Raw genomic sequence first — 14,513 nt, 5'->3', positions numbered from 1 at the left:
TGATGTTTTTTTTTATTCTTCTGGGCATGTTATATACATTCCTAAAAGTATATTTTTCTGAAATTTGCCGGTAAATGCAGTTTTAAGAATTAGGGGAGACATGATTCCCTTTTTATGACATACAAATTAATATTAATTCTTATACATATCTCGGCATAGCCGGCGCCGGTGGTGTAGTGGTAAGCGTGACTGCTTTCTAACACCCCGATGGGTCTGGGTTCAATCCCAGCCGAGGTCGGTGGGATTTTTCTGAGGCATAAAAATCTCTGGCACGTCTTCCTTCGGAAGGGAAGTAAAGCCGTTTGTCCCGGCCCATGTGTGTTGAATGGGTGCGATATCCTACGCAGGTGTGGAAGCTGCCTTCCTTGCACATTCGATTGCCGTCAATGGATGGCAATCGATGTCCGTCGGTGAATGGCACTAGATTGCGGAACAGAGACCGACGTTAAACAAAGGAAAGAAGAATATCTCGGGATCGAATGTGTAAATGTTCTGGAGGATCAGGGCCCTAAACCGAGTTTTTTGTACACTCATATCTCAGGAGTGTGTCTTATTGTATGGGGATCAAGTATCCCCTAACTGATTTTTCAACTTCGAATCAAATTGATCAAATATCAAAGTAAGCATCACCAATTTAATGATTATAACTAATTTTAGAGTTGGTTGGAAATGCTAACATGAAGCTTTAGTGTGATAATTTATTAGCTAGCTAATGATCTTTAGAAGAGGGTTCAGGATAGTTCCGTTAGAGTACGGCAGCCTGTAGATTTGAAGACATACTTAAAATCTCCGCGTACATCGTACGGGTTAGGCAAAAAGGTGTGCGTTGGACTTTGTACTGTCGCATTAATGGCCCTTCGCTCATTTTCAACTTCTATTCAATTTTCATACTGCCGTACTCTAACGGAACTATCCACCTACCCTCTTCTAAAGATCATTCTGTAGCTAATAAATTATCGCACTAAAGCTTCATGTTAGATAGCATTTCCAACCAACTCTGAAAATCGCAAACTTCGCGTATGAAGTAACATAAAAACTTTTTGAACTAATTCTACTTATTCAAAACTTTGAGCTGTAAAAAGTGTATACGTTTTGGTTGAATATCCAATGAGTGAATAAGAATTTTCATGCTGGCTAAAACGAAATCTATGGAAAAGGAACCATTAGAACGGTTCTCAAAAATATATGCGTTCCACAATCTGACTCAAATGTCAACTGCGGATTTTCACGGCTTCCACGAAATTTGACAAATCATTTTTATGATACGAAATCGTTCATTTAACAAAGTTTCAGATTCAGATTCAGCGACCCAAAATTAAGTAAAATAATATAAATATTTCCCAGAACACAGCCCCACAATAATTGCTGATTCTGATAGGATGTTTAGGAACAGTTAAAAGTGGCATATTTTATTACTTCCACAAAATTGTACACTTAGAGTGATAGAATGCATCGTGCGTTAGAGGAACCGTTGCAAAAGTATTATTTTAAACTATTCAATGAAATACTAACCCTTATATTTGAGCAATATCATGGAAAAGGATTTATGAAAAACAAAAAATTAACGGTTTAGTCATCAACCGTGATTTCCAGGAATAACGTCCAACCTCGTGCTACTATATGTCATAAACAAAACGTCATCATTTATTACCAGAACATCGGTGGAATGAATTCTGGTGTTAACGACTACCGCTTAGCTGTATCGGACCGTTGCTATGATATCATCGTTCTAACCGAGACTTGACTCGATTCTCGAACGCTCTTCAGCCAGGCGTTTGCACGCGAGTATGAAATCTTTCGCTGTGACCGAAATCCTAAAAACAGTCGGAAATCTAATGGAGGTGGTATTCTTGTGGCAGTCCGTTCCGGTTTGAAGACGAGAGCTTTAGGAAATGACGCGTGGGACTGTGTGGAACAAGCATGGGTTGCCGTTGAACTGAGTGATCGCACACTGTACTTATGTGCGGTGTACATTGCTCCTGACCGTGTTCGTGACAACGAACTTATCGAAACCCATTGTCGGTCCGTTTTCGCCGTAATGGAAACTGCAACTCCAGTTGATGAGATAATTGTTCTGGGTGACTTCAATCTAGCTGGAGTTTCGTGGAAACCATCTCACAGTGGATTTCTCTATCCAGACCCTGTACGCTCTGTATTTCATACAGGATCAGTTAGCCTTCTTGATAGCTATAGTGCAGCAACGCTATCTCAAATCAATGACGTAGCTAACGAGAACAATCGAAGCTTAGACCTCTGTTTCGTTACCGCTCAGGACACTGTTCCAGTTATCTCCACGGCACCTTCTCCACTAGTAAAGCAAGTTCCTCATCATCCTCCTTTGGTTGTCACTGTCCAAGATAGCCACGTTCGGGATTTTGAAGACATTTCCACAAACGTGTCATACGATTTTCGGAAAGCTGATCACAGTAGTATCATCGACGTGCTGTCTAGCATAGAGTGGGGAAGTGTCCTGGACCCTGATAACGTTGAAACCGCTGCGCAAACTTTTTCACATGTCTTGGCGTATGTCATTGACAGACACGTTCCAAAGAGAGTTCACCGAAAAGGGTCACACCTTCCTTGGCAGATGAGCCAATTACGAAAGTTGAAATCGACCAAGTGAGCGGCACTAAGGAAATTCACCAAGTATCGTACGCTGTCCCTGAAACATCATTACGTTAGGCTCAATAATTAATGAGTTCAAGCGAGTTTGCCATCGATGCTATTCGCGAAGTCCTTCTGGAATTACGTTAACGAGCAGCGCAAAGAGTCTGGCCTACCATCGTCAATGATGTTCAACGGAGAAGTTGCTTCCACCTCTCAGGAGATCTGTCGCTTGTTTTCAGACAAGTTTGCCAGCGTATTCTCTGATGAGATATTAACCGACGACCACGTTACCCTAGCAGCTAGTAATGTAGAGTCAGGAATCCTTATTGCCGGATTCCTTATTGCCGGTATCCCTTATTGCCGGATCCTTATTGCCGGGCTATCCGCGAATAAGGATTCCCACAGCTTATGGGATTTTCACTAATGGGGGCTGTGGTGGATTATCTCATTTGTTTCAATATATAGAGCTATACTGCCTTGGACAAATATGTTGTACTGGGATAGACCAACAAGCCTGTGTCATTGTATTCAGGTTTAATTGGGAACTACGCCGCTAGAGGCGCTTCACTTTTATGTTACTTATGACGGGCGTTATAACATAGAATATTTCGTGAACCTGGACATATACAAAGTTACTGTCTTGAGCAAAGTTGTGCAAATGACCAAGTCCTTTCGAATGGTGGCCATATTAGTTCAGAACTATCTCACTACGCAGCGCTAGTGTGCACATGTGCTTTCTATATAAGCTGTATCTAAAAATCCTGGCCATATAGAAGGTTATTGTCTTGAGCAAAGTTGTTCAGGCGACCAAGTCCTTTCGGATGGTGGGCATGTTGGTTCAGAACTCTCTCACTACGCAGCGCTAGTGTGCATGTGAACTTCCTACATAAACTGTATCTCGAGAACCAGGCCATATAGAACGTTGCTGTCTTCAGCAAAGTTGTTCAGGTGACCAATTCCATTTGGATGGTGGTCATATTATTTATGAACTCTATCACTACGTGGTGGTACCACTCTCCGGCCAAGCGTTGGGTGCAATTGACATCGACGTCGAGATGATTTCCACTGCCGCACAACAACTTAAGTCGTCCTTCAACCCAGGACCCGATCGTGTCCCATCAGTATTTCTGAAGAAGCATATCGCCAGCTTGCTGACACCGTTGCAGCATCTATTCCGCATGTCCATCTTGAGTGGTATATTTCCATCTTGTTGGAAATTTGCACGTTTGTTTCCTGTTCACAAAAAGGGAAACAAACGGGACGTAGATAATTACCGTGGAATCACATAGTTGAGCTCAGTTTCGAAGTTATTCGAGTTAGTCATCATGGAGCCCCTGCTCTCTCATTGTAAGCAGCATATAAGTAGTGATCAACACGGTTTCGTTTCCGGTCGTTCTACTTCTACTAAGGGCCTGTTCATAAACTACGTAGACAGTTTTTTGGGATTCTTGACCCCCCCCCCTCCCCCTGCGTAGACAATTGCCCATACAAAATTTTTAAAATTTGTATGGACCGTGGATAATTGTCAACCCCCCCCCCCCCCTAAACTGTCTACGTCGTTTATGGACAGCCCCTAATCTACTTTGTCTGACATCGTATGTCACGAAAAGCATGACAGAACGGGCTCAAACGGACGTAATTTACACCGACTTGTCGGCTGCATTCGATAAACTGAACCATGCAATTGCGATTGCTAAGTTAGATAGACTCGGGGTAAATGGCAACCTCCTGCGATGGTTTCGCTCTTATCTCAGTGATTGCCAGCTGATGGTAACCGTTGGTGAATGTCAGTCTGCTACTTACCCAGCCACGTCAGAGATACCTCAAGGAATGCACCTAGGCCCGTTGATTTTCCTGTTGTACTTTAACGATGTGAATCTGGTCCTCGAACGCCCTCGTCTATCATATCTTAAAATCTATATCCGGATCTGTTCTATCGATGACTGTCACTTCCTCCAATGCCAGCTCGAAGCGTTTACTAACTGGTGCAACTTGAACCGAATGGAGCTTAACCCCGCGAAGTGTTCAGTTATCACCTTCTCTCGCAAGAAGTAACCGATCATGTTCAATTATGTACTTCAGGAAACAACTATCAGCCGTGTCAAGCACGTAAAAGACCTGGGAGTTATTCTGTACTCCCAGTTAACGTATAAGCAACACATCTCGTTCATTATCGACAAGGCGTAAAGATCTTTGGGATTCATTTTCAGGATTGCAAAGAATTTTTCCGATATATATTGTCTCAAATCGCTATACTGTTCCCTGGTGCGGTCCACCCTGGAATATTGCTCTGCAGTATGGAACCCAAGCTATAACAATGGTGCTGAAAGAGTTGAATCCGTTCAGCGTCGATTTCTTCGATTTGCTCTGAGGAAGCTGCCTTGGAGAAACCCTTTTCGTCTACCAAGTTATGAAAGTCGATGTCAACTGATTGATGTGGAGCTTCCACACAGCAAAAAAAAAATGTAATATCGATCAATGTAATTCAAGCTGATGTATGAAATAATGATGTAATAGCAAAAAGCAGATACAATACTACATCAATGGATGTAATTTTGTTCGCAAAATCGATGTACATCGTACAACGTTATATTACACAACCGATGGATTGACCTGGTTGCAGCAGTTTGGATGTAATATTTAACAACTTTTTTTTTCTGTGTACGTACTCGGAGAGACACTTCGCGGGCCCTGCTCATCGCGGATAGTTTACAGGGTAGAATTGATTGTTCTACAATCCTGGAGAAGATCAACGTGAACGTCCAACCCCGAGCGCTGCGAAATAACGCTATGTTAAGATTGCCTCAGCATCGCACTAACTATAGCATGAACGGTGCTATAGACGGCCTTCAACGTGTGTTCAATCGAGTTTCTTCAGTGTTCGATTTCAACCTGACACGAGAGATGCTACGCCGGCGCTTTTCCTGTATTTTCTCTGACGAAGTAAACCGTTGAATGATCATGTATTTTATTGTATTGTGTATTTTAGTAAGCTGGACTATGTGTTTTAATATTATTCACTTAAACATCATTGGGGCTACACTCAGCCTGTACAAATAAACTAAACTTCACCTTAGTGATTCACTTCACCCCTTTTTACGGTACATACAATTTTTAAACGTCAGTATATAGCTTTCAACCTCTAGTTTGGTAAAAACATATTACATAGTAAATAAATTCTATATATTTTTCGAAAACTCGTCCTCCAATAATAGAAACACTAGTTGCTAACTTTGGTTCTTGTAATAGTGGAACACATTGGTTTCTTATGGATTCCATTATTATGGGATCACTATCACAACTATAGATGTAAAGGAGTTACAATAAGGTAAATTAATTGAATTTGGGATGATTTTAATTTTGAAATACGCGAATCTACTGGTTATCTCCCATTATTTCAACACTACGCCAAACCACATTTATCCTCCACTATTACTGGATAAGCAATTCTTCTTAAATTTAATATTTTTCCTGATCAAACGAAAATGAAATCATGGAAGAATATCTGAAAATCAACAAATCTTCTAAACAATCTGGCGAAAACATTCTTATGTATGAGATCTTAAAAATTCGTCTTGATTAAGTCCTTGCCTTTTAAAATCCAGCATATATAGCATGATCACAAGTGAACGAGTGTTTGAAGTCAATAAGTCCAAAGATTCGATTTGGCTCATGTAATTACTGAAAAAGGTAAAGGGTTTTTCTTGGACAAGTTTAGGATCGAATCAAGCTACCTGGCAAGAATAACTGAAATAATTAGAATCGAAAATAGCCACCTCTAACATTCTGCATGATATCATTGCGAAATGTCCTAATAATGGCCATATGATTCAATTTTACACTCTCAATCTCCCAACACCATCGCAAAGTGTAAAAAGAAACCATAACCGTACCACAACTTGTTATTACAGATCATAAAGCTAATTTCTACTATCAGAGACCACTGCAGTAGCGGTAATTTCCTCTCAATAAAAACACACGTACACCCATCAAAACAGACCATCTACCGTTGGCCATCATCGCGTCGCGTCTTAGAGAGAAGGAAATGTGAACCTACATCACACCATTCTGGCCCTGCACTCGCCTCACGTCCGTTCGCCTCAAGTCACCGTTGACTAACTACCAGCCGTTTGTTTTGGCTGCTACCGCTGTTTGTTGTTGTTGCTTGCTGTGCGCGAAGAGAGCCCACCCATGGGAACAAGTGCAACACATCTCTAACAAGCCGACAGAACATCGCACAGCGTCTTACATAATATTCGATCGCGAATGTGGTTCAAAAACAAAACGAACCAAAACAAATTTCCTTCCTCTTATTCATTCGAAACAGAAGCTTTTTCTAACGGTTCAGACGGCGCGAGAAAGCTCTCGCATAACCGTTTGAAGCAATAACACGCATTTGTTGGGTTCCTTCTATCTTGGTAGCGCGCCCGTCGTCGCTACCAACTCGGTGAGCACATTAAGGGGTGGGAAAATCCAATAGAGGTTCGGTGGGAAAAAGCTCATCTACTTACCGCCTCGGCTTCGGTCGTACAATTTCGTGGTTCGCATCGGTGATACACAGTGGACTCAGTGCACCCGCCAAATGCTCCACACCGATCCGACCGGGATCCCAACTGTGCCGTCCGGCTGTGGTTCCATTCGTTGTACTGCTGCTGCTGCTACTGCCACTGGTCGACGTAGTCGATGTCCCAAGAGACCAGCAGTGGTTGCCGCCGCTCCCGGTGCTAGTGCCAATCGAGGAGGCCGGTTGGCTGGACGTTATCGTGCTGCCGTGACTCATGGCGGTGGCATTTTTGGGTAACGGTTTTTCCACTATCATCACCGGGCCGCCGTCGTCGTCGTCGTAGTAGTTGTCTTGATCGTCGCCGTCGCTGGGTGCATGGCTTTTTGGTACGTGCAGGTTTATTTAGAGATGGGCTTTTACTTTATTTCGGAGATACCCCAACGTTCTCCGTTCGTCCGTTGTCTGCTTGGTATTGTTGTTGTAGTTATCTTTGGGCAGGGCTGAAAGTAAATCAGAGACGGAATCGATCAGTGTGAAAAGCAGTGAGCGAAGAAAATCAATTTATTCAATTGGTAGCAATGGTGGTGGGTGGTTAGCGGTGGCGGAGGCTGGTCATAAATTATAATGCCTTGTTGGGCGAAAGGGCACTTGAATGGCAGCGTTGTTGATGCGGTGGTACACGATTCGAAGGGTATATGGGGCGTGCCTCGCGAAGGAGAGAGAGCTGATTTGCTATCTTTGGGTTTTGTTTTGGTTATTGTGCGTTTTTTTTTTGAATGTTTATGTTTCTGCGAGACAAGATGACACATTTATGATTGACAAGGATGACGTGCTTTGAGCGTGATACATAACAGGATTTCTTTTTTCTGGGACATCGACGGATTGATTGACGGGTTTGGAAGCTTATCGATTAGCATGTTTGTTTTACCCTTTTAGAGAATTTGTCCAAATTTGTATTTCAGTACCAAAATTTCAAAAGGACGCAATTGCTTTTGTAAACAATGGCTTTAGCCGTCGATTTCTCGCAGCTAAAAGCTCACTTCTCACAATTAATAATGCTAGATGGTAGAGGAAACATGCATTTGAAATTTTGCCGGAGGCGGTGGATTTGATTTTCGATCCGGTCGTTCGTGTTGGGAATTTTGCCAACTTCACTGGTCTTAGAGCAGCGGTTTTCAAGCTTTCGTCGATTCCGACCCGTTTTGAGAAATTTGATAAGCTTGTAACGCACCAATATTGTATAAAAATGTTGTATGGCCAAAGAGACCTTAAAAACACCAACATGGCATTAAAGGGCTAAAAACCATCATCAAACTGGGAACGGGTCCTGCATAGTAGTTAATATCGATGTCTCTCTAGCGTCACAATTTCGAATATCAACTCTGGACAGGTCACAAATGACCTTAATTGTGTTAAAGTGACTTTGATACAAAATAAATTTAATAATTTGCATTGTTGCCTTTAACCAAGGGGTAAGACTGCTTTACTCTGAGCTGCTTTTTTGCAGCGAGTAACTCAATGTACCTCAAAATTTAATCGACGTTCATCGATTTCTTTCTTTCGGCCTACTCCGTTTACTCTCTTTGAAAAGATTTATCTCATATTAGACGTCAATTTCGTTTGTAAACATAGTAAGATTGTTCAGATCTGCTATTAAAACGATGTGCATTTCAGTACCACTTGGATCAAAAGGAATTTGTTCGGAGAACGGTCCGAACTATGCTGGGAATGATTCCAAAGGGGCCTCCGTCAGCAGCTGCTGTAACTGTTTTGGAAGTGATTTTTGTTCGTATACTCTTCCTTCTCGAAAAGTTGGATGTGAATTAACTGAAGGTAAGTGGAAACAGGCTATTTGTTCCCATAAAATAGCCAGAGGAATCGTTTTCAGATGTCCACCGAGGAGAACGTGAAATCACTGGTATAGAAGAGGCCAGAGTATCCAGTGTAGCCACCATTGCCGAAGCCGGTGAGTACGATCCTCGATCGTCGTCCGGACTTCAATCCCATCATTGATCTACTGGAAGAAATCGAATCCAGCATGTGGTTCAGAAAGAGTAGAAGGAAAGGATGCTTGGCGATCTCAAGATTTTCAATAGTAGATCTGATCTAAACAAGTACAGGATCATCGTTATGAACTTTGCCGACGAGAAACATGCTCCAGATATAATACATAATAGATAAAATACATCATTAAACTAACGAAAAAAATATGTTTTTTTTTTCTGAAAGAAATATGCACGCAGAAATATAGACTTCCGTCAACGGCCGCACAAAAATCTTGGTGGTGTATCGCACCATATAACGATTATCCAGAAGGCACATCAGTAGCACCAGAAGTGGGATGGTACCCGCTGGCAGCAGAACGTCGCCGTAGTAATCCAGAGCTCAGATCGCAGTTTTATTCAGTGACAGGCTGTCCAAGTCCATCAATGGTAACCGGATCGCTGCTACTAGTATCAGATGATGTACGGGGTACACATAATTTGTCGGATCGGAAGTATTTGTTCCGATGGATTGAGTTTTTCTATCACTTCACGCCGGATGTTTCCTTTTGCTGTTGTTATGTTTGACAGCAGCTTTTCGGCTTCGCTACCTCCAAATGTTGCTTCGATGCGAAAAGTGAGAAAGCAAATGACAGTGATTTTGCTCACTGCGCAATGTGAGTTACTCGAGAAGCCTCAAAAGCAACTCTGAAATTGCTAATGATTAAGAGCTGTCTTACCCCTTGCTTTTAACCTAAAAACAGGATGGCATTGAATCTGCTTAAATATTCCAAAATAACCAAAATATGCCTAACAACCAGATGTGCGAAATTATCTGAAAACACTGAAAAAGTATTCTAAACACATGAGAAGTATCAAAAATGATTTAGTAATTTTTAAAACTTAAGAGAAAAGCACTTCAAAACGATGAAATACTAAAAAATAACCTAACTCCGGGGCAACAGTCAATTCCAAAATTGCCAAACATTTTCATAGAACAAATTAAAGGCAACGCCGACATTACCTTCAGAACTGCTAACAATCGCAAAATGTCCTTAAAATGCTGAAAAGGCTTTGAAAACGTCCTGAAAAGCCTCAACATAATCTTTAAAAGCCGAAATAGTCTTGGAAACGTCAAAGGGGCTGTTTATTAACTACGTAGACGGTTTTTTTAGGATTGTTGTACCCCCGCCCCCTGCGTAGACAATTTCCCATACACAATTTGTCTCACAATTGTTTAACTAGCCTACACACTTAAAACTGATTCTGGAGCTCGGCAGTTAAAAAATGCTGAAGCGGCTGAGATTTCAGAATTGATTCCACTGAAATTACTATAAAAATTTTGCTGAGCCGTACCGTAAGATTTGATAAGCACAAACAAATTGTTGAGATATTGTTAAAAGTCTAACACTGCTTCTCGACGCCAAACTCGGCCTACGGATTCTAAACTCGGCCTAACGCATTGAAACGCCAATGGATTTACTTTGGCCTATCGGATGAAGTTAAAATTGATTCGGTCGGAGCGCTTCATTTGTTTTTGAGAATATTGGGTGCAAACATTCATATCACGCGTTCGTAATTGCCGACATTCAGTAAAAGGTATTGCTTTCGAGGTGCTTTTGCCGAGCAGGCGGTTAATTTTGTTTACTGAGATTTTTGGCAATTAGAATTAGCGAGCTTCTAGGCAAATTTATGTTTTGCTGAGACGGTGTCAATCTCATAGGGTCTATATGATTACCTAAAATACTTTAATGAAAGTCAAATGGCCTAGAAAGACTTGAAAATCACCAAAATGACCTTAAAATCACTAAAACTCCAAACATCCCTGAGATCGACACATGTAAGAGGCCCTTTTTGATATAAGAATAAGCTGAAAGAAACAAGAAAATTAATTCAATCAAACGTTCTCTTCGTCGACTTGCTTATGTTTCGGTTTGAGTACACTTAATGTTACATGAAAAGTTAGTTTACGTTCCATGATTTACCTCTCGTGCAATAGTAGTTATTTCTAAGTGTTCAGCCTTACAACTCTTATAATAATCTTGAAAATAACAACTCTAATAATAATCTTGACACATAAAAATGTTACTCAAAACGCCAAAAATGGCCCTAAAAAGTCAATATTACCTAAGACCGATTTCTTCACCTCAGCTTAAATTTTAAACCAATTTTATCCATATGGTTAAACCTGATTAAAGGATTAAGCGAAGGTGAAGAAATTGGCTCCTAGACTTTCCAAATTGACTTTAAGGTGCCAAAAGAGCCTTGAAACTGTCAAAATAACCCATGAATCAAATGATAGAAAATTTCAAAGGAACCTAAAATAGGTCCAAATAAAGCAAAACCTTATAAATATGGCAGATTAATTCCTAAATGATTTTGAATCGCCAAAATAAGATTTTGGCTATAGTAAGAAGTTAGGAGTTTAAATAATTATATGAAATGCTGCCATCAATTTGGATTATTTATTTGAATAAATTTGAAAATCGAGCTTTTTTAACCAGCAGCATACTGAACTGAGCACGATATTTAAAATAAATCATGTTGTCTGAATTTCTGCAACCCACCGGTGGCTTGCGACCAATAGATTGAGAAACTCTGTTTTAGGGTGTCATTGTGCTTACTACACAGTATACCAATTCATGCATAAATTGATATAAATAGTCCTACAATAATAACTGTAAGTTATTCGAAAAACACTGAGTTGAATGCAGGCATCACTCCGGTGGCACAAAAGTCATCCAAGAACACTTTGCTTGAAGCCGATGTTTTTGGCTCTTTGGTTCGATTATACGTCAGTTATTGACAGCTGATGTAAACATTAAGAGTTTCAGCTCCGTTAATGCGTTTGTTTAAACGGCCATGGTAACGTTGTGGTATTGATGAAAATTTATCAAGTGATAAGTGTTTTCAATTGTTCTCTCGGTGTGTTTAATCGATCTACGCAACTATAAGAAAGAAGTGTATGAGAGTGAGTTCAAGATGGCTTCAAGAATAAATGACCGTCCTATCGGTTGGTCATACTCGGATGGGTGAAACTCATTGCTAAGCCATGATGATGGTAACGTATGACCGAAGCTTAAAATCATTCCAACATCAACGCCACCGTTATCACTGACGGCAGCTTCAAGAACCAATGGCCGTGCCAGAGGATTGGCAGGCATAAGCTTGTGTAAGAGCGTCAAATCCAGAAGGAATGAGGTATTAACTTGAAGTAAGTTATAATCATTTCTTCAGTGATTCGGTTGGTGGTGAATAGACTGGCCCACAAAAATAAAAGCTCTAATTTTCAACAATAATTTAGCTGAGTGATCAATACAGTGCCAGGCATGGAAAATCATTTACATTCATTTCATACATTCATTTACATCTATTTGCCTCTAACTTTTTCCATCAACAGCATTCCGCAAAATGATGTATAGAGCTTTTGCAGGTTTTGTTACATACATCATTTTGCAGAATGCTGTTGATAAAAAAAGTTAGAGGCAAATGAATGTAAATGAATGCACGAAATGAATGCAAATGATTTTCCATGCCTGTACAGGGCTGCTCTGGATTAAATTCGTTATATCCGATGTACTATTCTGAGACAAATGACAACTTTCCTGATAAAAGATGCCCAATATCAGGCTCTCTCTGCTGCTTTAGTCAAAGAGCCAGGGGGAATGAGGGTAAATATTGAAACCCGAAATCAAACTTTTTTTTATGTTTCTTCATTATATTCATCAATATTTCCGACATCAACATTTGTATCAATATAATTGTTAATAGTTTTGAGTATTCACAATATTTTTGTCCATGTGGTGCCTGCTTAAGAGGTGTTACGGCAAAGTTTTTAAATGAGCAAATCTTTTGAGATAAATTAGATCAGAATTTACTTACTTGGCGATAGTATGCATGTGAAGTTGCTGTATAGGATACATCTAGGAAGTTGCTATCTTCTGCATAATTATTCAGGTAACCAAGGCCTTCGGGATGGTACACATAGTTAACGGTGGATTTGGCATAATTTTACACACTATTTCAGGTAAATTTAAGTGAAATATCACATACAAGCTTGTAAACAATTTCCTTCTTTACGCCAATTACAACTTATTTTTAAACGTGGAGAGATTTTACGCGATGTTTTTTTCTCCTTGATTTGCTTTCCGTCGTTCTTGTTTTTCGTGCTGAGCACCAATGCTACCGACACCAGAGAGGCAGCTCCCACCCACACCTAGACCCTACCTATCGATTTATCAACTCATGAACTGGGGGCCAACGGCTTTACTTTCCTTCCTAAGCAAGGCGTGATCAGAGATGTTATGCCTCAGAACATCCCGGCGGCGAAGACTGGGATTAAACCTAGGCCTGTCGGGGTGAGAGGTAATCACGCTTACCACTACACCACCGGCGCCGCTATTACGATGGTTAAAGTTCAGACCTTTCTCTGTGTAATACATCTGATAAATTCAGGATTTTCTTAATACGTGACACTAGTGAACATGTACTTCATAAGTCGCTCCACACCCCAATACACTGATTTTTAGTTATACCGTGAACCCCCGGTAATCTGACCGTTCTTAAACTGAACACTTTTTAGTTTGAACCTCGCTCATCTGCATTTCATATTAGCGTTCAAACGAAAACGCTCCGTTTCAATTTCTGTAATGCGACCCCATATACAGCAACACCCAATTCTGTTTTACCGTGATTTTTTTCGACCGTATTTGATCGTATGACCTCAAATTGCAACCAAACTCAGTGTAACTTGTTTAAAAAAATCAGAAAAAAATAAATAAAATGTAAAAATGGAATTACACACTGAAATTTTGTTCTGTGCGATTTTTTTTGTCTCTATTTTTGATCGTGTGATCTAAAATTGCAACCAAATTTAATGCAACTTGTTTCAGAAAATCTAAAAACAAAAAAATTATGGTATTGATCCTGCATGAGGGCAAAATTTAAAAATAAGATCGCGTTAAAACATAATTAAGTGTACAACATCAACGCAGCCTAAGCGACGAACCCTCGATAGTTCAAATTGCAGAGCTAGTTTCGTTGCCAAAGCTTTCGAGTGTAAAACCCTACAACAGCTAGATAGCACCTGACGAAAAAGGAACGAGCGTAGCCACAGCCTCTCACTATTAGCACCAACAATTTTCTCATAAAACAGAAGAGACCGAGAGAATCGGGCTACCACCGCCTCTCTGAAAGCTCACAAACCCACTCACTTGCAACTACAAGACCCCAAAAGCTCCACTCTCAGCAGCATCATAAAATTATCCGACCCTCCTCTCTTCACACGCCGTTCGCATATTTGGAATACTTTTTCTTTCTACATTCCATTTTTCGCTTTTCATTTAAACATCTCCCTCGTCGCTCCCACCATTCGACTCATTGGGCAGGCTCTGAAATAGCCCACTCCAATCAATCACTTT

At 40.6% G+C, this 14,513-nt stretch overlaps 1 protein-coding gene across 2 annotated transcripts in view; it reads right to left on the bottom strand.

Annotated features, from left to right (window-relative positions):
* LOC135702370 (ankyrin repeat and BTB/POZ domain-containing protein 2) overlaps positions 1-7,565 on the bottom strand; it is a 136,591-nt gene extending 129,026 nt beyond the window's left edge. For both annotated transcript variants that reach the window (XM_065223390.1, XM_065223391.1), the window contains exon 1: positions 7,119-7,565. In XM_065223390.1, coding sequence (XP_065079462.1) covers positions 7,119-7,426 — 308 coding nt within the window. In that variant the 5' untranslated portion in view covers positions 7,427-7,565. The remainder of the gene's footprint in view (positions 1-7,118) is intronic.
* Between the last annotated feature and the right edge of the window lie 6,948 nt (positions 7,566-14,513).

Source organism: Ochlerotatus camptorhynchus, unplaced genomic scaffold (genome assembly GCF_037179485.1).
Source record: "Ochlerotatus camptorhynchus isolate MF236.1 unplaced genomic scaffold, CSIRO-AGI_Acam_v1.1 ptg000192l, whole genome shotgun sequence".
NCBI lineage: Eukaryota > Metazoa > Arthropoda > Insecta > Diptera > Culicidae > Ochlerotatus > Ochlerotatus camptorhynchus.
The sequence above is the reverse complement of the archived record's forward strand: the minus strand, read 5'-3'. Positions and strand labels throughout refer to the sequence as shown.